The sequence below is a fragment of the Hyaena hyaena genome, unplaced genomic scaffold, assembly GCF_003009895.1.
Source record: "Hyaena hyaena isolate Hyena2069 unplaced genomic scaffold, ASM300989v1 scaffold_467, whole genome shotgun sequence".
NCBI classification, from domain to species: domain Eukaryota; kingdom Metazoa; phylum Chordata; class Mammalia; order Carnivora; family Hyaenidae; genus Hyaena; species Hyaena hyaena.
The window spans coordinates 1,219,413-1,239,083 of record NW_024081100.1 but is presented as its reverse complement, the minus strand read 5'-3'; the positions used below and the strand labels follow the sequence as shown (position 1 = coordinate 1,239,083).

Genomic DNA, 19,671 nt, shown 5'->3' with positions numbered 1-19,671 from the left:
CCGCCTGTTTGCTCTCTGATGCTTCTGTGTCTGGCTCTTTGGCCTTGCAACTAAGGGTGCTCTGTGAGTAGGTACACAGGACAGTGCTGCTCCCCTCTAAGACCCACATTCAGGGGTGACTGAGGGTAGCTCTCCTCCCCAGATCTCTATCACCACACCCCATTTGTTTTTCACATGAACAATGATTATTTTCTCAGTTTTAAGTCAAGGGCAGTTCAGACTTACTCTCCAGAAGATTCCTGGCCGACCCCTCCCTTCAAACAGAATCCCTGCTCTGAGCTCCTTCCATATAGAAATTCTAAAACTATCATTGCTTCTTTGCTTTAAACCCTTCAGCAGTTCACACTGCACTTGGAATAGAATACAGAATCTTTAAAACAGCCTGCAAGTCCTTGCATGATCTGGCCCTTGCCTTCCTCCATGACCTCATCACACGCCTTTCCCTGATGCTCCAGTGCCAGTCACGCTGGCCCTCTTTCCCTGCTTCCAACAGAAGCCACACTTCTTTCCTACCACAGGTCCTTTGCATGTAGTGTTCCCACTTTCTGTAATATCATGTTCCCTACTCTTTGCTTGGCTGACTCCTCATTCCCTAGGTCTCAGATTAACTATCATTTATTTTCCCCATAGAGGTTATTCTTTCTAGAACTTAGCACACTTGGTGCATTTATTTGCTTACCACCTGGACCAGAAACCGTGTGGGGCCACGTGTGCTATTCGGCTCCTGTCACAGGGCTGGCATATTCTAGATAGTCAATAATTATTTGCCGAATGAGTAAATGCCATGTTTGCCACAGCATTCACCATTAGCCTTCAGTCATAACTATTATAATCATTCATATCACCACTCTGGGCTCATGGGAGGTACTGAGTAATTGTATGTTGAATTGGATTGAGGGATCTAAATGTCAATTTCACATGCATTCATTAATACAATTATTTTATATTACCTTTATGGTTCTTTACACATTTAGTCTTCTGTAGCTTCTAACGCTGTGGTCTTCCTGTTCTTAGAAGATCTCTTACAGTAAAGAAGACATTTTAGCAAAATGTGCCTTCTGAGGGAGTATCCTTTCCTAACTTTTAAAAAATGTCACTGAACTGTAGCCAATTGTTTCACAGTTAGTAGTAAATTTTGATGAGTGTAAATGTAAGTTCCATATGATATTTGGGGATTTTCTTTGTTTGCTTGTGAACTCCCCAGTATCACAAGAGATAGTTACCTGGCTCCATAGAGGAGCTCTGGCACCTTAGAGGGCAGCCTTAAATTACTGAATAGAAGCTCTGGTTCTAGATTATCTAACGCTTGTGGCTTAAACCTAGCCCTCCCCCGCTGCATAGTTCTTCAAGAACCTTGCTGCCTGCCCCCACCCCCAGCAAAGAATTCAAGCCTCAGAATAGCACCAAATCAGCTAGAACTCTTGAATCTTAAGCATTTAGAGTCTGCTGTTTTTCTGTTGTTTTCTTCTTTTTCTAAGATAGTAGCCCCATAAAATTTCGTATCCTTGTCTCTGCATCTGGCACGTGTGGCTATGAAACAACAGCATAAAAATGATTTTGAACGTTGCACCGTCAGTAATTTTTAAAAAAGGGCGCAAAGATGTACAATAAAATATAATAATGAAAAAGGAAAATCAGGTTTATTTTTGTTGTTTAGAACACCCGAGCATTTTTGGAAACCTAAATGGGGGTATGAGCATTTTTGAAGGAAAAAAACAAACAAAAAACGGCAGCGGCACAGCATCGTCGTGGTTCGCAGCATCGTGACCGCGCGCCTTTAACTCGGCGTGACCTCGGCGGCGTCCCGGGCCCCGCGCCTCGGCCGGGGCGGCGCATCCCTCTCCGCCCCTCCCGCGTCGCGCGCATTGTTGTCCTTTGGCGATTGGTTGCTGGACCAGAAGCAGCTGTGCAGAGCCGTGCTGGGTAAAGGACCTGAATGCAGGTTAGCGGGCTGCTGGTGACTTACACGAGAGACCGAGGGAGAGAGAGGAAGAGCCGGAGACCACCACCACTGCGTTTCCCAGGCGGCGTGGACCAGGTGCCCCGGCGTTTGCGGCCGTCGCAGGAGCTCCCGGGGGCGCCCCCTTCTCCGGCTCTAGCTGACTTCGGGGTTGGCGCAGGTGGGCAACACAGGGCACCGCAGATCTCCCTGTTCCCACCGAGGGGGTTCAGCCTCTTTCTGCGAGGGGGAGGGACTATCCTAAAAAGATGTAAATACCCGAGCGCGGACTCGGGGCTGGGGCACCAGCCGAGGTCCGCGCGCCGCCGCAGGGTGTTTTGCATGAAAATGAGAAGCCTGCCAGGATCCGTGCTCTAACTTAAGGCAGCTCGGTGATTAGCATGAGACTGGGCGGCTGCCCCGCTTCCTGCCCGTCAGTAGCCATTCTGCGTGTTGGCGACCGGGCGTTGGTGCCACCGCGCGGGTGTGGATCGGCAGGCTCGGCATCGCCGGCAGCCATGGCTCCCGACGCCCCCTCGGCCAGTAGGTAGGAGCATGCATGTGTAGGGGGGCACATGCGTGTCGCCGCGCGCGCGCGCGCACACACACACAGACACACACACGCACGCACCGCCCTGAGCCTCGGAAGGAGGAAGATTGACGAGGCGCTGCAGTTGCGAGGAGGACTCGGGCTCTTCCTGGATTCCGCAGGAGCCCGCCCGCCGCAGCTGCTGTCTGCAGAGCCCACTCGGATCCCTGTGCACACGCGCCCCCCCTTCGAGCCTCTGTAATGAAGACTGCCTCCCGAGGACTGCAGGGGAGGCAGAGCCAGCCGGCGCCCGGGACTGCGGGCCGCGCGGCCGGAAGGCCCTGGGGGACACGACTCGGACGCTGTCATCCCCACGCCTCGCTCTGAGCCCGCTGGGTGCGGAGAGGGTCTGCCGCCGCCCCTCCGGCTTCCCGGGCGCCCGATCCCGGGTCAGCCCCGGAGGCCTCGGCTTCCTTATTTGTTTGGGTCTTTTGTGCCGTGGCTCACAGTTGGCTAAGCACTCCTGCGCTGAATCGGGCCATTGTCTGCGCTCCCATTGCTTTCACGCTGCAAGTCTCGGCGCCCCCACCCCGCCCGCCCCCTCCCCGCCTCCTCCTGGCCGGGGAGCCTCCTAACGTGCCTTTCCCCCCAGGAATCTGGAAGCTATAAGCCGGGCGGATTGCAAATGAAGTGTAATGCATTGTGGGACGTGTGTAAAATCGGAGCCTTCGCCGTGGGGGTGTGTGGGGGCGTGGGGAGGGCTGGACCTGCTGCTGGCGGTGTAGACGCCGACGAGGAGGGGCTGGGAAAATGTGCGCAGAGTCCGCCCGGGTCGTGCCCGCCGTAGACGGATGAAGCTGCGCGCTGCGCCCAGGCGCTGAGGCCCCCAGGATCGGGGCGGCAGGTCGCGCTCCCCCACCATGAAGAAGACCCGGAGCACAACCTTGCGGCGCGCCTGGCCTAGCTCGGATTTCTCCGACCGGGCCTCGGACCGAATGAGGTCCCGCAGCGAGAAGGACTACCGCCTGCACAAGCGCTTCCCCGCGGCCTTCGCGCCCCAGGCTGCGCGGGGCTACATGACATCAGGTGGGTAGCCGCGTCTCTGCCCCCCGGGCCGGGTCCGCGGGCCCTGCTCGGCGCGCCGCCGCCGGGGCGCTTCGGTGGGAGCACGGCCGGTGATGGATGCGATAAGTTAGGGGGAAAGCCGGGGAAATTAGCGCCTATCCACCATTTTGTACCTCCGCAGGATCCGCAGCAGGCCCTCTCAATATGGGGTTTGGGCGCTATTCGGTAGGTAGAATGAGGGAGGGGGCCGTGCCTGGCGCTGGGCTGCGGGAGAGAAATGACCGCAAGGCTGCTGCGCGGCGGCTGCCTGGAGCTTTGTGGCCGAGGGGCTGCCCGCGGGACCGCGCTGGCCGCCGCCTGCCCCGGGGCCCGCCGTCCTGGTGGGCGTCCCGGCGGCCCCTGGCTCCCGGGCGGACAGGTCCCACGCGCAGCCCCGGCCGGGTGCGCCCGGGAGGAGCCCCGCAGCCTCCCCGAGCCGGCCGCCTCGCGCGCAGGGAACTCCTTGGGAGCTCGTTGGATGCATTCCGCGGGGGTAATGGTGTGTCTGCGGATGGAACGCTCACATGATTCTGTGTGGATTTAACGTATGTTGCCTCGAATTCGGTTGTATGGAAAGAATGGAGGCTGTATTTGCGTGGCAGAGAGGAAGGACGAACAAAACGGTGAATGGACACGGAGGCTTCAGAAAGGGTTTCATCATCGTAAAACGCAGTGCTGTTAAGAGCGTCTCGGAAGGACCCGGTTCCTTTTGGCAACACAACGGAATGGCTTTGGTTGTGACTTCGGAGCCCAAGGGATAAAATAGTGGAGGAAATGCCGGAGGAGGAAAATCCTGGAACTCTTTCCTTGTTTTCTTCTTGCTTATTGTTGACCACTTGTGTGCAGTGGTCAGCCATCAGTTTGGTTCTTTTTTTTTTTTTTTTTTTCATTTTGACAGAATTAATTTTCTCCCAAATACAGTGTGAGGGAAGAGCTGAGATTATATTTGGAACCACATACTATTCCAAGTCATCCTTGCCTTCGCTGGCAAGATTGCTTCAAGCTTGTGGTTGGTGCTCACAGGGTAGCTTTACTATCTCTCCCCATAAAACAGCAAGTTTATATATATATATCCCTGGGACCAGTATTTTGCTTTAGACATGCCTTGTGACCACATTTCTATAAATATAAAACCTAAATAAAATAACCATCTTTTTATCGCAAAATCTGGCGACAGAAGGATGTTGTGCTGCTTTGGCAATAAGGCGCCCTTGATTCTCTCTTTCATGAAAAGCCAAATTTGCAAAGTGACAAGTACAGTTTATATGTTAGGAATTCAAGTCAATCACTGCTGTGATGGCTACAGTCTTCAGACTTGTAATTGTAAATTTTGAAACGCACCTAAATCGAAATCTAACATCAAAACACATATGTACATAAGTGCATGTCTGCACTGAGTGTTTTGATAATCCCAGGTCTCAGATGCTTGGGTTTGAATGTCTTCATTCTGCACCCTCTTTTTTTTTTTTTTTAAATCCCTCTTCAGGAACCAGTGCTGACACCAGGTGTGAAGCTATGGGAGGGTAGGTGGCCATAATTTCTTCCAAAAACTTGTGAGATTCTTTAATGATTTCAGGCATATTCCTACAGAGCCTGTTTTAATCTGTCTTTGGCATAGCTTCATTAATGATCACATTTTCGTTATCTGCTAAAGTACTTCTTCTCTGCGCTTGCCAGATCTGTGAGGTGTTTCTGAAGGCTTGGGGAAGAAACCCTTAATTTTATTTGATTCTCTTTTCTTATTTCGTTTCTTGACCTGCGCATGGTAAGCAGGTCGGATGGTGATATTGAAGGATAAGCCATTTCAGGATGGTAGTTTTCTACGTGGATTTAATGTTAGGTACCTGCTGACAAAAACAAAAACACCCCCCAAAAAACCCAAAAGGTAGGGGAAGAAGAGCTGTGTCCTTCATTCAGCATTTTCCAGAGTGTCTCCAAGTGACAAGTGCCTTGCTAGATTCTCAACTAGAAGGTTGGATGTAATATGGCTTGCCCAAGGAGGGAGGGGTATTCTTTACCCATCCTTTTAAATGTTAGCTAAAACGGGCAATGAATGGTGTTGGTGCTGATGGGAGGAAATAGTAAATATTAAGACAGACACCTGTAATGAGTGTAGGGAGAGTAGATGGAATCGCTCATACGCATCTTTCATGTGTTTGGGTGGGTATCTTACCAATTCCCTTTGCAAATATGAGCCTTGATAGGAATAGATGGTATATTGAAACAGTCAGAGATCATTTACAGGAAGTTCTTTTCCTCTTAAGAAATGTAAAGGAAATCCACTTGTGTCAAGTTAGTGATTCTGGACATAAACAGAGGCTTTGTCACATAAAATGAAATAGGAAATGAGGCGGCTGAGAAGCACATGAGTCTTTTCATATTTTTTCTTTCTGTTTGTCCAGTCATTTGGTGTAATAACAACTGGTATTATCATACTTCATTTTTCAATAGAAAGAGTTTTTTTGTTATTGAGTTCAAAGGACAAGATAAGTTAGGGAGTTACTTAAAACAAGGAACTTAAAATAACTTCACTTGAGGCTCTTTTTAGAAATCCACCTCTCCCCACCCCAACAAATATTCCTAAAAATATAGAGGGGGAGGGGAATCACTTTTTTTTTTTTTAACTTTAGGAAAGGAGAGAGAGAGAGAGAGAGAGAGAGATAGATCCTTGGAAGTTTTAATAGCTGTTGTTTTGGTCTAGCATACCTGTCACACAGTAGATACTTGAAGTTTAACTGTGTTTATTAAGGCCGAATTACAGGCATCCATAATAGCTTTCTAATGAGACAGCACCATTTCAAACAGCCTTCTCTCCACTAATAAGTAATTACCAGTTTGAAATGTAATTTATAGTAGTAGGCTTGACATTTAGCCATGGCTTTTTCGTATAGCTTCAGGATAAACTACACTTAAACTCAAGAGATTAGAACAGGCACATAGAAAACTTAAAAGAGATCCTGTGGACGTATAGCTAGAGAATTCTGAAACTTCAAATATTGAAGACCGTGTCTTTTATGACTGTTTAAGCTCCCAATTCATGCTACCAAATCTAAAATAATCCTAAGAACTCACAGGCCTCCTTCTGGCAATCAGCAAGTTCACAGGCCATGTGATGAATTCCTTGTTCATCTTGAATATTAATTTCCCAATGGTAGTTTCTGGGCAGAAGGGGGAAAATCTTGCCTTTTGTTCAAAACAAGACGAATACCTCCGTGCACATGCATTATCTGAAGAAGAAAAGAGGTTAGATCAAATGGATGTGGAATCATTCTGAATTTTCTAAAACTAGAAACTATGACATCAGTTAACTAGAAGTAAAAGTTAGTCTCCCCCCAAGGAGAGAAATATCTGTATAATTTCTAGTGCTTTCCCCATGAAAACATGCTCACATACAACCGCGAAAGACTTTTCAAGGCACCAAACCTTTTGTTGGTGAAGCTCTGAGAGCCTTAACTGTGACCTGCAGACTGCTCACACAAATGGTGCTACTAACTTTGCATTTTCTTCACTCTCTTCTCCCCCACCCCGGGGATGAGCGAGTCTTGGTGTCCTATGTGGAATGCCACCGAGTCTGGGGGCATTCTGTTGATCAGGACTGGAAAGCCATTTTTCCTCATAAAGGTTCTATAGAGCATGTCCGTAAAAGGTGTTGCTGGATGGGAGACTCCTCCAAACTTGCAGTACTTTTAGACTTTAAAAAACGCCACAGCAGACAATTTTAACACTATGGCTTTAAAGGGTTTGAAAAGAAAGATAACCCAAAAGCCCCAAATTGACATCTGAAGAAAATTGAAATCCGTTTTGTCTGCCAGTCTGACTGATCTAATAGGTGGGGAAGAATGACCAGCACAACCACCTTGATGACTTTATTCGTTTTTATTTTATAGAAATGGATTCTGGGGTGCAGCTGACAGTGTGTCCCAGATCCTTCTGTTCTGTTATTTTAAGAGACGTGAGAGTTTCCTGGGAGTGGAGGATGGACACTCGAGGTTCTAATCTGGGCCTGCCACCGACCAGCTTTGTCCCTGGCGAGTAACATGACCTCCCTCCCGTCTTTAACGGGTCCTTCTGGCCCCTGCTTCCATTACAGAATCGGGCCCCATGGCGACTCTAATGAGCCACCACGGGACTCACGAGCACTTACACAGAAATCGTTAGGAATAACCTTTGCCCTTTCTACTTACTGGAGTCTCGAGCTTCCCAGTACATGGGGTGTGTGGGAAGTGTGCTCATTTTGCAAAACAGTCCTATTTCCTGCCATCTTCGAGCATTGCGTTAAATGTGTGCAGCACTTGTCTTGGCCATCAGAGTGACGGGGGAGGGAGGTGATGGGCGAAGTTGTAATCATATGCAAGTTTTAATAAACAGCATCCCGTCAGCTCCTTTCCCCTCTTTGGAGAGATCCATTTTCAGCCAGCTAGCTACTCCAACTGTGTTTTAATTTGAAACTACCTGTGTTGACTCCTTTCATCAGGCAAGTGGAAGTGAGGAATATTACACTTGGTGGTGAATGACTTTATTCTTTATTTCCCAGGAGAACATGAATGCACTTACAAAAGGTCACCTCTCTTGGTGTTTCAATATTTTTTACACTCTCATGAACGTTTTTATTTGAAAACAGGAATATGAGTATGTTGTATAAAAACCTTAGCATTTTTATACCTCCAGAGCAATTCTGGCTTAAGTTCTCAATACCCCGGAGAGTTAGGACACTTCAGACAATAGCATGTTCTTTGGCACATGATTGCTTATGCTGGGTGCAAATGTAACCGAGAAACAAAATCTGGTTAGGTCCTTGCTGGTGGGATAATATGTTCGCTTTTCAGTTTAGGATAGCCTTTTGTGGATCAGAGAAACTGGAGCCTAATCTATAAGATGGAGAGGCTCTTGCAGTTTGTAAGAATGTAGGCTAGAGTCAACTCTAAATTAACCTCAGCCACAGTACCACCAGGAAGAAATGTCATGGGTAATTTTTTTAGGTAGATAGGAAACCTTTCCTTAAGTGGTTAATCCCTAGACGGTTTCTATGTGACATTGGAGTGTACAACCACTTGGTCAGAAAATCCAGTTTCTCCCACTTAAGTAGTTCTAAAATCTGCCCTTCCTTCTTCATCTTGTGTTGGTTAAATCTTCTTCTGTTCTATTACAGTGTCTTCCAGACTGACTTGTCTTCAGGTCCGGTTCATCCTCCGAGGGTCCCCAGAGGCTTTTTGTGTTATGGTCATATCATTTCTCTTCACAGTGTTTCTCATGCCTGTTGGTGAAGTCCTAGACCAAGGCTCTTCTTGGCATTACCTCCCCCGTGTTTTTTACCTCTTCTTCCCTTTCTTTCCCCACCATCCTGTGTTCTAGGCTCCCAGAAATACCTTCAGCAATACCATTGTGCCATTTCGTGCCTTTTGTAATGTCTGTTCTACTGCTTAGAATACGCTCTCCATCTTTTTTATTTCTTTAAAAATTTTTATGTTTATTTATTTTTGAGGGTGAGAGAAAGACAGAGCATGAGTTGGAGAGGTGCAGGGAGAGAGGGAGACGCAGAATCTGAAGCAGGCTCCTGGCTCTGAGCTAATGGTCAGCACAGAGCCTGATGCAGGGCTTGAACCCACGAACCTTGAGATCATGATCTAAGCCAAAGTCAGACTCTTAACCTACTGAGCCACCCAGGTGCCCCAAATGCTCCCCATCTTTAAAGGTCTGAAGGAATACTATTGAACCTTCCAGAACCAGCTCATATACCCCTTCTCTTTCAGTCGACCCCTAGCTCTTCCCTAGAGTAAATCGCTCCTAGGACATTTGTTCCATACTCGAGTTATAGCAGCACGGCCACCTTGTGTCGTACCACGAGTTCACACGTGGATCTCCAGTGTGAGCCGGCAAGTTCCTCAATGGCACTACGTGTTTTATGCACATCTCTATTTTGCCATCAACCACAGGGCTTGGCACATATTGGGCACCCAGTAAATGCTTATTGGATGAATGAACAAAATATGACTTCTCTTTAAAAACTAGATGAAGACATGACCAGCTGTCAGTGAATCGACCATTAGAAAGCAGTAAATAATAGGATATGATCAAGAGTCAAGTGGGGCCATTGTTACGGTTGCTGTAAATGGAATAGGAGTTCAGAGAAGGATATCAACTAGAAAGGGCCGCCCGGAGGGAAGCCTTCCGTGTGTCTTGAAGGACTGGGTAGGATTTGAGGAGACAGGGAAGGAGGAGGATGGAGGGAAGGTTGTAGAAGCAGCACCAACCGATGAAAGGAGCATTTCAGGGGTGTCCGGTGGCCTGCAGGACAGGTGGCAGTCTTGAGGCGAGGAAGCCAGCCGGGACGTGGGTGAAGGGGCTGATGTGACCAGGCCCTAAGATGCTGAGCGAGCACCGCAGAGCAGGCCTCCCCAGCACTGCCAGGCATTTGCACACCACCCCCAGGATTTTAACCGGGTTCATATACCACCCACATTACTTACTTAGTATTTTCCTGTAACCTGACTCTGCTGTTCGACTGACGTGAATTCAAAAGAAAATTTTCTATTCTTTGTGACATTACAGAGTTCATTTGCTAATTCCATTTTTCTAATGTCCATTAAAATTAATATATTACTGTTTCAATTAAAATATTCAACTAAATATCACCTGAAATGACCTCACATACCTGAGGGGTAGTCTCACCACATAGTGGGAAACTTGTATCAGCCAAGAAAGGAGGGGTGGGTCTGAAGGGGAAGGGGAGAATCTTCAAGAACAAAGAACTGGCCATTCCTTATAACTGGATTTAAGATGTTAAAAAAAAAAAAGGAGAGGGATAAACCAGATTTTTGTTGGAGGAATGCAATATACGACCAGAAAGCAGGGGCTGTGGACCAGATGAGTTCCATTTTGGCCCTAATGGGCTGATGAGACACACAAGGAACAGTAAAAGTTAGAGATACAGTTTTGGGGGTCATCCACTTACCAATGTCGGTTGAGAACACGAGACTAGCTAAGCTTTTTTGTGCTTGGTGTTCTGTTTCTTAGAGGGGAGCCGATGACTGACTTATTTTTGTTCCTGGTACATGGAGGGTCAGTTGGATTCCGCGAACTTTCAGTCCCACTTGGGTTTTTCTGAAAACGTGGGGGACCAAGATCAAGATTGCTTGGAGGTCACCTGCTATCCCGTTCCCAAATGTGAAGTGCATTTTAATGCTGGGATTTGTTTTATTGGTGTTTGCGTTCATTCAGAAGCCACAGTGCTGTCGATAAAAGGGATATATGCTTGGTGAGCATAGTCAGGTGTGAAAAGGCTTAGAATAGTGGGTGTAGCCGCCCAGGAGACTAGACCAGCTATGTAAATAATGTACACTTCAAACATCTGTCATACACCTATACAGTTGAAAAATTATGGCTTAGGTTACTCGTACACACAGTTAAAATCTCCATTTATCTTTCTACTCAAATCCATGATGGCCCCTCCAGGCCAAGTTTTCTCCTTTTGAAGATAAAAGAGAGAGATTTGGCAGATGCCTGTGGGCATTACTGGTAGCAGGACGTCTGCATGGCCCTCTCCTTCTGATGGCCATAGCTTCAGAGAGAGGAGCCATCCAGCGTTGCAATTAACACCCCCACCTCACCCCAAATGCACATTCCTGTCTCGCTGATTCTCCAAAGAGAGCTAACAGGCCATTTATTGCTTTCGGCACATCCAACTTTGTCTTTGAAATCATTTATTTTATGCTTACATGGAACGAAGGGCCCTCATGGCTGTTGGGATACATTGGATATTTGTCCTTTGTTTTTTGGCTGCCCGGCATCTGAACTCCCCACTCCCAGGGGTCAAATGAGCGCCACCCTCTCAAAAGAACCATTCAGGTCCTACCCTCTGGTACCTGTGAATATGAACTATTTTGGAAATGGGTCAGATGTGATTACAGCGTGGTCCTACGTGAGCAGGGTGGGCCCTAACTGCAGTAAGCCTGGTGTCCTCATGAGAAGGAGACACACAGACGGCAGGCACACGGTCGTGTGAAGACAGAGGCAGAGGCTTGAGTGATGCATCTGCAAGCCACAAGGAAGGCCCCGGTCTGCCGGCCCCACCGTGAGGCGGGGACAGGCGCGGAATGGGTTCTCCTTCAGGGCCTCCTGAGGGGAAACGGTCCTGCTTGTGTTGCCTGGTCCCCAGAACGCTGAGAGAATAAACGTCTCTTGCGTTAAGCCACCCGGTTTACGGTGCTTGGTTGTGGCAGCAGAGAATGAATATACCCGCTTTATGAAGGTCGGAGGGAGGTTGGAAACCACACTTCTCCGTGGTGATGCTGCACTTGCCCTGGGATTGCCTGGAGGGCCCGAGTTTGTGACCTAGGCTTCCCCTGTTACCCACGCACGCCCTTCGCTTGTGCACAGAGCAGTGGGGGTTGTGAGGCACGTTCCCCTCACAGGGTGGTGGTGGTGTGCGAGACTGAGTTCTGGAGCCTGGCAGTGAGGGGTGAGGAGGGACAGCTGGCATTGTGTGGCCTGCTTGGTAGTGCTCGTGCTTCGTAGAGGCTGCTGAGGAGGACTTGCCGAAGCGGCTCTGGCTGCAGAGTCCAAGCCTGGATCTCCAACTGTCCCCGCCCCCAAAATTCTCCAGATTACTCAGAATTTCAGTAAATATTTCAGCCTGTTTCCCTGAGAGGCTGTGTAGCATAGCGATGTAGAGCAGAGGTACAGGCCACATGGCTTCATAACCCAGCCTTTCCAATACTGGCTGGGTAAACGTGGATAAATTACCTATGTCCTCAGTTTCCTTACCTGCAAAATGGGAATCATAATGGTATATACCCGTGAGATATGGGGTGAATTATGTGAATTAATATACATGAAACACATATCACCAAGCGTGACACCCAAGAAGCATTACATCAGTATTGTTTGTCACTAGCATTACTAAAAGAGCCAGCACTGATTTTTTTTTTTAATGTTTCTTTATTTTCAAGAGAGACAGAGCATGAGCAGAGGAGGGGCAGAGAAGGGGACAGAGGATCTGAAGCGGGCTCTGTGCTGACAGCAGAGAACCCGATGCGAGGCTCAGACTCACGAACTGTGAGATCATGACCTGAGCTGAAGTCAGACGCTTAACCGACTGAGCCACCCAGGCGCCCCAAAAGAGCCAGCATTAGTTTCTGCTAACCCAGTGAACTCATTTGAATTTTCATTTTGATTGGTTCTAAAATAATTGAAAGGAATATTTGGACATTTTTCTGCACACTTGGTAACTGGTTATTTATAATGAAGACAATGGTCAGCTGTTGATAAACTTAAAAAAAAAAAAACACTTTACAAGAGTTTGTTTCTCCAGGGACTGAACATGCCCAGAAGAGCTGAGTAGGAGAGACAGTCATGGCGTCAGATGGCGTTTTCCACCTTTGTAATAGTGGCTTCAGCCTTAAGTTCATGAAGTGCCTTTAGAGAGCAGCAGAGTGTTGTGACTTAGGGCTTTGGAGTCAGAGGGTTGCACGTTGGTGTCCTGACACCCACTTGTTGGCTGTGTGATCTTGGTAGTTTGTGCGATCAGTCTGTCCTGTTTCTCATCTGTAAAATGAGGATAAAGTAGTATCTTCCTTACAGTTGTTCTGTGCATTAAAGGAGCAAATGTATGCAAAACAATTAGCAAAGTGCCTTACACACAGTAAGAACTTAGTACATTTTTACTCCGATATTATTATTTCTTTGGAGGTATAACTACGGGGCTGACTGGTTCCTCAGTGTTTAACACCTGAGGATGCCGAAGAAGGGTGACAAAAGGTGACGTTGTCCATGACCAGGTAGGTTTAAAAACAGCTTTAAATCTTATTTCTTATGCTTGGTACTCACTTAACCAGAAGCCATGCATTCCATTTCTTCCTGATTTTGGTGTGTGATCTTCTAGGAAACCTACAGAACTGTTCATTTACCTAAGTGGGCTTGCTTTTCCTTGAATGTCCGTCTTTGGAAGAATGGTAGAGCATCATTTAGTATTCAGTGCCCCTGTAGGCTCTACATCTAAGAGAACTTGGCTTCATGAAAGTCAGAGAGGCAGTGCCCCGTATGATCAGACTCCACTTAATCTGAGATATATGCATTGGCTTTTCAGTTGAAGGCAAAGGAAAAAAAAGCTGCTTCTGAGGTGAGGGTTGAGCTGTGTGATTGTGTGTGTTTGTGTATGCAATAAAATCGAGCATCACAGAAACACGGTGTGAGGTAGGGATGCAGCGTGAGTCTAAGGTCCATCTATCAAGGGCACTTTTGAAAATGAGGCCCAGTGGCTTCTCTCCTCCAAACCAAGCCCATTTCCCTTCTTTGGGGGAGTTTAGTGATGGTCCCGTGGAATCTCAGGTCAGAAGTCTCCCTGAATGGTGTAGGACGTAAAGGGGTGCTGAAGGTTGGGGCCCACTCATCAAATATGTTAATATTTCAGCAGCTTTCCTAAGAGCAGATGTTTGGCCACCAGACTAGAACGGCCAAACTGGGGGAGAAAGGCCCCCCCCCCACAGCTTTCACTGCTGCTACCGCCCCCTTCACCCCCCATTCCAGGCAGACACGCAAGCTGCATCCACTAGGATTTGGGAACTCAGAGCTTTCCACTTTTGCCTTGTTTACTCCTGAGTTTGCATTTTACCTATTCGTTTTTCAACACTTCTTCCCTCCCGGGACCCCCTTTCCTTAAAGTCCAGGTAAAAATACCTGGGTACTAAGGACCTTGCTTTATGTGGCCATGGCCAACTGACTGAACTTCAAAAGCCTCCTCCAGTTGTAACTCGAAAATGTAACTCAAAAGCGTTGGCTTTTGTTGGTCGAAGCATTGTTTTTGGAGCATGCAGACCTTGTTTCCCAATAGGTTGTCCTGTCCTTGATGTGGGTAATTTAAACACGTGCGGATTTCAAAGGACGTGTTTGGGATGCCAAATGCAAAAAACGATATGCCTTCCTGATCTCAAGGACCAGAAACAGAGGTTTGAGTCATCAAATGCTGCCCAAGGTGTGCAAGTGCGTTCTCTGCACCAGGGTCCTGCGAGTGTCCTCAGGCTGGGGTTGAGGCTGCGGGCTTGTGGAAGGTGTGTTTCCCACCACTGTGTGCGTAGTGCGGCTCTACAAGGCTTCTGTTCAGCTTGCGGGAGGGAAGCCAGAGGTCGAAGGGCCTGGGGCATGAGCACAGGCTTCCTCTGTCAGTCTGAGAAACAAGCTCCCAACAAGATAACAGAGTTCCCCCCACTCCCCCCCAAAGAAATGTGTAAAAAGATAACAGACTTCCCACGTGGTCCTGATGCAAAGATATCCCGGGGGAGCCTTTTTACCCTCAGTCCCCTTTTCCCCCAGTGGAAGGGAATCATTGGTTATTGGACACGAACTTGGCACCAGCCAGTGGGTAAGAATGAGCTCATTCATTTCACACAGCAGTCCTGGGGGGCAGCCACTAATTAATAAGCAGCAAGATGACAAAACTGAGATTTCATATATTCACTCACTCACACACACACACACATACACACACACACACACACACACACACACTTTAAATCAGATACATATTCAACTCTTAGTCTCTATGTAAAAGGTTTGTAAAATTAACTTCTTATTTTTAAGTAAATATTAAGTGATTTCTTTGGCCACTTTGGCGGGTCGTCTTGCCCTTACTCTAGCGCCCCCTCTTGTGAGGCCTGTGTTAAGACTGAGAGGGCAGATTTGAGCCTTACCTGCATATTCTGGGGAATCTAACCTCACACATTTGTGTATGTTACTTGAAAATTATCCCTACTCTGTCAGCGAACATTCTGAGCATGACTGTGACTTTCCTAAAGAACAGTAGTCTCCTAGAATCCAGCTGGGGGGGCGGGGGACGGTGGGGGAGCAGTTGCCAGACTCTTTCCTTGCTGGTGTTTCCCTTAGCACCTTAGACGGGGGGTGGAGGGGGGGGGTTTCTCATCCGCGTGAGCTCCTGTGGTGTCTTAATTGGCCTCGTGTTTCCATGTAGTGAACAGCCCTGATTCTTGGAAGTGATGGAGTATTTGGGAACACATACTTTCAGGTCTTGACTTGTTTGGCACAAAAGGACCTGACAACAAAATTTGCAACTTTATTTTTATGTATTTATTTATTTTGAGAGAGAGAGAGGGAGGGGCCAAAGAGGAGGAGAGAAAATCTTAAGCAGGGGTTTGAGCCCATGAACCCGGAGAACATGACCTCAGTTGAAATCGAGAGTCAGATGCGTAAGCAACAGAGCCACCTAGGCGCCCCAAAACAGGAAACTTTAAATGGAAAGAAGTTTCCCACAGAAACATTTCATTTATTTGTAAACCATTTTCTTCTGCAGGTTTGTTTTGTCTTGTATTCTTCTTTACTTTTTAGTTATGAAAAATCACTGACGAAACATTAGTTTATCACAGTCGAACTTTTGCCTTGTTGTTGTGAGAGTTCCGACTGAACATTATTCTGTGTGTTACGATAGGCCAGGATCCAAATAATGGAGTGATTGGGCAGTACTCCACACAATCAATTTAAATGACAGTATCAGGTAAGGGTGAGCAAAGGAGGAGGCCTTACATGGGTCTGAGTGGTATATGATAGGATTAAGTACAAGGTAGTCAAGAAGTTAATAAACTAGGAATTTGGGTGAATATGGTAAAAAAAAAAAGTACAGATGGCTAAAATTCGGTAAATGGGTTGTATCTTTGAAAAGGATCAGTTAACTGTTTTAGAGTACATTGGATGTATGTTATAAAATCTTCAGTTTGGGGGAAAATGAAGAAAGTGTCCTTGGGATTCCCTACAAGAGCCACTGTGAGAAAATCCTGTATAGTCTCTCCTACTTTGTCACTGGCCCAAGAATGGTAGCTCGGTAACGTACTGTAGTGAATGTGAATAATATGAAAACATAATCTTTATTTTGTATTTCTGCTGGTCAGAGGACTTGCAAAGTTGAACACCTCCCTAACTCTTGGAGCGTGTAACATTTTTTTTTAAAAAAAGACTTTATTTTTAAGTAATCTCTATATCCAATGTGGGGCTTGAACTCCCAACCCCGAGATCAAGAGTCACATGCTCTACCTATTGAGCCAACCAGGTGCCCCTGGAGTGTATATAACATTTAAAGTAATACAAATGTGGAGGTGCCTGGGTGGCTCAGTAGGTTGAGCTTCCGTCCGACTTTGGCTCAGGTCAGATCTCATAGTTTGTGAGTTCGAGCCCTGCATCTGGCTCTGTGCTGACAGCTCAGAGCCTGGAGCCTGCTTCAGATTCTGTGTCTCCCTCTCTCTCTGCCCCTCCCCCACTCACACTCTCCCTCTAAAGTAAATAAATGTTTAAAAAATTTATTTATAAAAAAATAAAGTAATACAGATGAAGCAAACTCCCCTCTTCTTTAGAAAATTTAAGAACAGTCACAAAGCTTTATGATACACTATATTTTTTTTTTTTGGAAAAAAAAAACAGAAATTGGGGTACCTGGGTGGCTCAGTTGTTTGAGTGTCTGACTTTGACTCAGGTCATGATCTCGGGTTTCGTGGGTTCAGGCCCCGCATCAGGCTCTGTGCTGACCGTTAGCTCAGAGCCTGGAGCCTGCTTCTGATTCTGTGTCTCTTTCTCTCTCTGCCCCTCCCTTGTTCATGCTCTGTCTCTCTCTGTCTCTCAAAAATAAGTAAATGTTAAAAAAAAAAGGTAAAATAAATTAAAAAACCAGAAAATACTTTTAGATACTATGTAACAGTTAAAAACCATATCTCTTATTAACTCTTCCCCTGTCTTATGGCTAATCAGCGAATACTTACATTCTCTATGTACCGGATTTAAATATACTAAACAAACATAACAAAATAGCCAGCTCTTAAATTTTAAAAAAAAATGTGACTTATAGCTTCTCTGTATTATTAACTTTAGGATCAAGGCACCAAACCAGATAGACTCACAGAATGAAAAAGTCCACATGCACTTGGTATTCAGTTTCCTTAGATTAGAATTTCTTAATATTTGCATATCTTTGTTTTAACTTCTTATTGCCAGGCCGGCAATCTGGGAGAGAGTTGATTAGTCAACCACTTCTTTAAAGGAAGGGGTTTAACAGTATGCAGGAAATTAAACATATGGAAATTACATTCATTTCAGCCAGGAGACTCCTTACACATTCCCTGTACCCTGCTGCTTTGAGATGAATAGTTTGTTCCTCAGGTACAAGTATATTTAACTCTAAAGACTCATTCTTCAGTCATCTTGGGTTTTTTTTTGTTTTGTTTTTTTTTACCTTTTATTTTCATTGTGGTAAGATAGACGTCACATAAAATTTATCATCTCAATTCAAAGTGAACAGCTCAGCCGCATTAAGGATGGTCACGTTGTATAACCATCCTCCCCATCTGTCCACAGAATTCTTTTCATCTTGCAAAACAAAAACTCTGTTGCCATTAAATGGTAATTCCCTGTCCCCTGCCTCTCAGCCCCTGGCAGGCACCATTTTCCTTCCTATCTCTGTGAATGTGACTAACTCTAAGTACCTGATACAGATGGAATCATGCAATGTTTGTCCCTTTGTGACAAGTGTGTCCTTACATCTTTTATTTCACTCAGCATAATGTCCTCAGAGTTTATCCATGTTGTAGCACGTGTCAGGATGTCCTTCCTTTTTAAGGGTAGGTAATATTCCGTTGTCTGTATAGACCACGTTTTGTTTATCCATTTATCTTTCGATGGACACTGGATGGCTTCCACCTTTTGGCTGTTGTGAAAAATATTGCTACGAATATGGGTGTAAAGACATCTGTTCAAGCCCCTGCTTTCATGTCTGTAGGATAAATATCCAGAAATGGAATTGCTGGATCATATGGTAATTCTTTTTCTTTTCTTTTTTTTTTTTAAGTTTATTTATTTACATTGAGAGAGAGAGAGAACGAGCGAGCACAAGGACCCCAAGCCGGCTCCATGCTGTCAATGCAGAGCCCGATGTGAGGCTCGAACCTACAAACCGTGAGATCATGACCTGAGCTTAAATCAAGAGTCAGCCCCTTAACTGGCCAAGCCACCCAGGCACCCCACTGGATCATAAAATTCTGTACTTAATTTTTTGAGGGACCGATCGCCATACTGTTTCCCAGAGCAGCTGCACCAGTTTGCATTCCCACCAACAGTGCAAGAGGGGTCCCCTTTCTCTGCATCCTCACCAACACCTGTTCTCATCTTTCCCTCCTCCCTCCCCTCCCTTCCCCTGTCGCTTCTTTCTTTTGACAGTAGCCATCCTAACAGATGTGAGTTGGTCTTAGTCATGTATTTTAGGACGTGTAGATGCTCATAGCCTCACTATGTTCCAGATGATCTTTCTTCCCCAGGAGGTTAGAAGGAAGGTGGAGTGATCTCTGTGTGGGAGATGGCCTTCCAGAGAGACGTGATGAGTGTCAGAGGCTGGGTTATCTTGCTTGTTTGTTTGTTTTTGGGTTGTTGTTTTTGTTTTTTTTTTATAGAAGGTGGCAGTCTCCTGGTTAATGGGCACAGTGGAAGGTAGAGGTAGAGCTGATGCAACCGGGAACTTCTAGTTTCTTCAAATACTGTTTTTTTACTTTTTCCCCCAAATGAGAGACTTACTTAAATGTGGGTAAAGTCAACTTCTAATCATCCAAATGCTGTGCCTGTCTGTGGCGAATGCTATGAGGCAGTGCAGTGGGACATAAAGACATGCGCCCTTACCCTCAGGGTGCTTCAAACATATTTGACAGCCCGGAATATACATGGAAGTGAACTGCAAACAAGTGGATTCCTGGGTGGTGAGAAGAGGCAGGTGTCTGAACCAAGGGTAAAGAGAGGGCGGTGGCGTGAAGCTGTGGTGCATTTGGCAGTGCTGGCTTGGAGGTGTTCCTATCCTGTCATTCTGGATACACTCACTCGAGATAGCCAAGAAGGGAGCACGTGGTGTGGACTGTGGCTCCTAGGTGCCATCTGTGGATCGGTGTTGGGTTCGTTCCTTCTGCAGAAACATCCAGAGAGCTTGTTAAGCAGACACGTGGCTTGGCCTCATTCCTCAAGTATTTAGGTTTGTATGTTTTGGCTAAGGCCCAGGATTTTGTAGTTTAAAAAACTCCTGAGGTGATCCTGAGGCCCACTGAGGTTTGGTGGCTGCTGGTTTTGCATT

The 19,671-nt window shown here is 46.5% G+C and overlaps 1 protein-coding gene across 1 annotated transcript in view; it reads left to right on the top strand.

The window, feature by feature from the left end:
* Window positions 1-3,388: 3,388 nt before the first annotated feature.
* The window catches only part of STOX2 (storkhead box 2), a 110,914-nt gene continuing 94,631 nt past the window's right edge, over window positions 3,389-19,671 (top strand). The window contains exon 1 of the mRNA XM_039253840.1: window positions 3,389-3,554. Within this exon, the coding sequence (XP_039109771.1) occupies window positions 3,389-3,554 (166 nt within the window). The remainder of the gene's footprint in view (window positions 3,555-19,671) is intronic.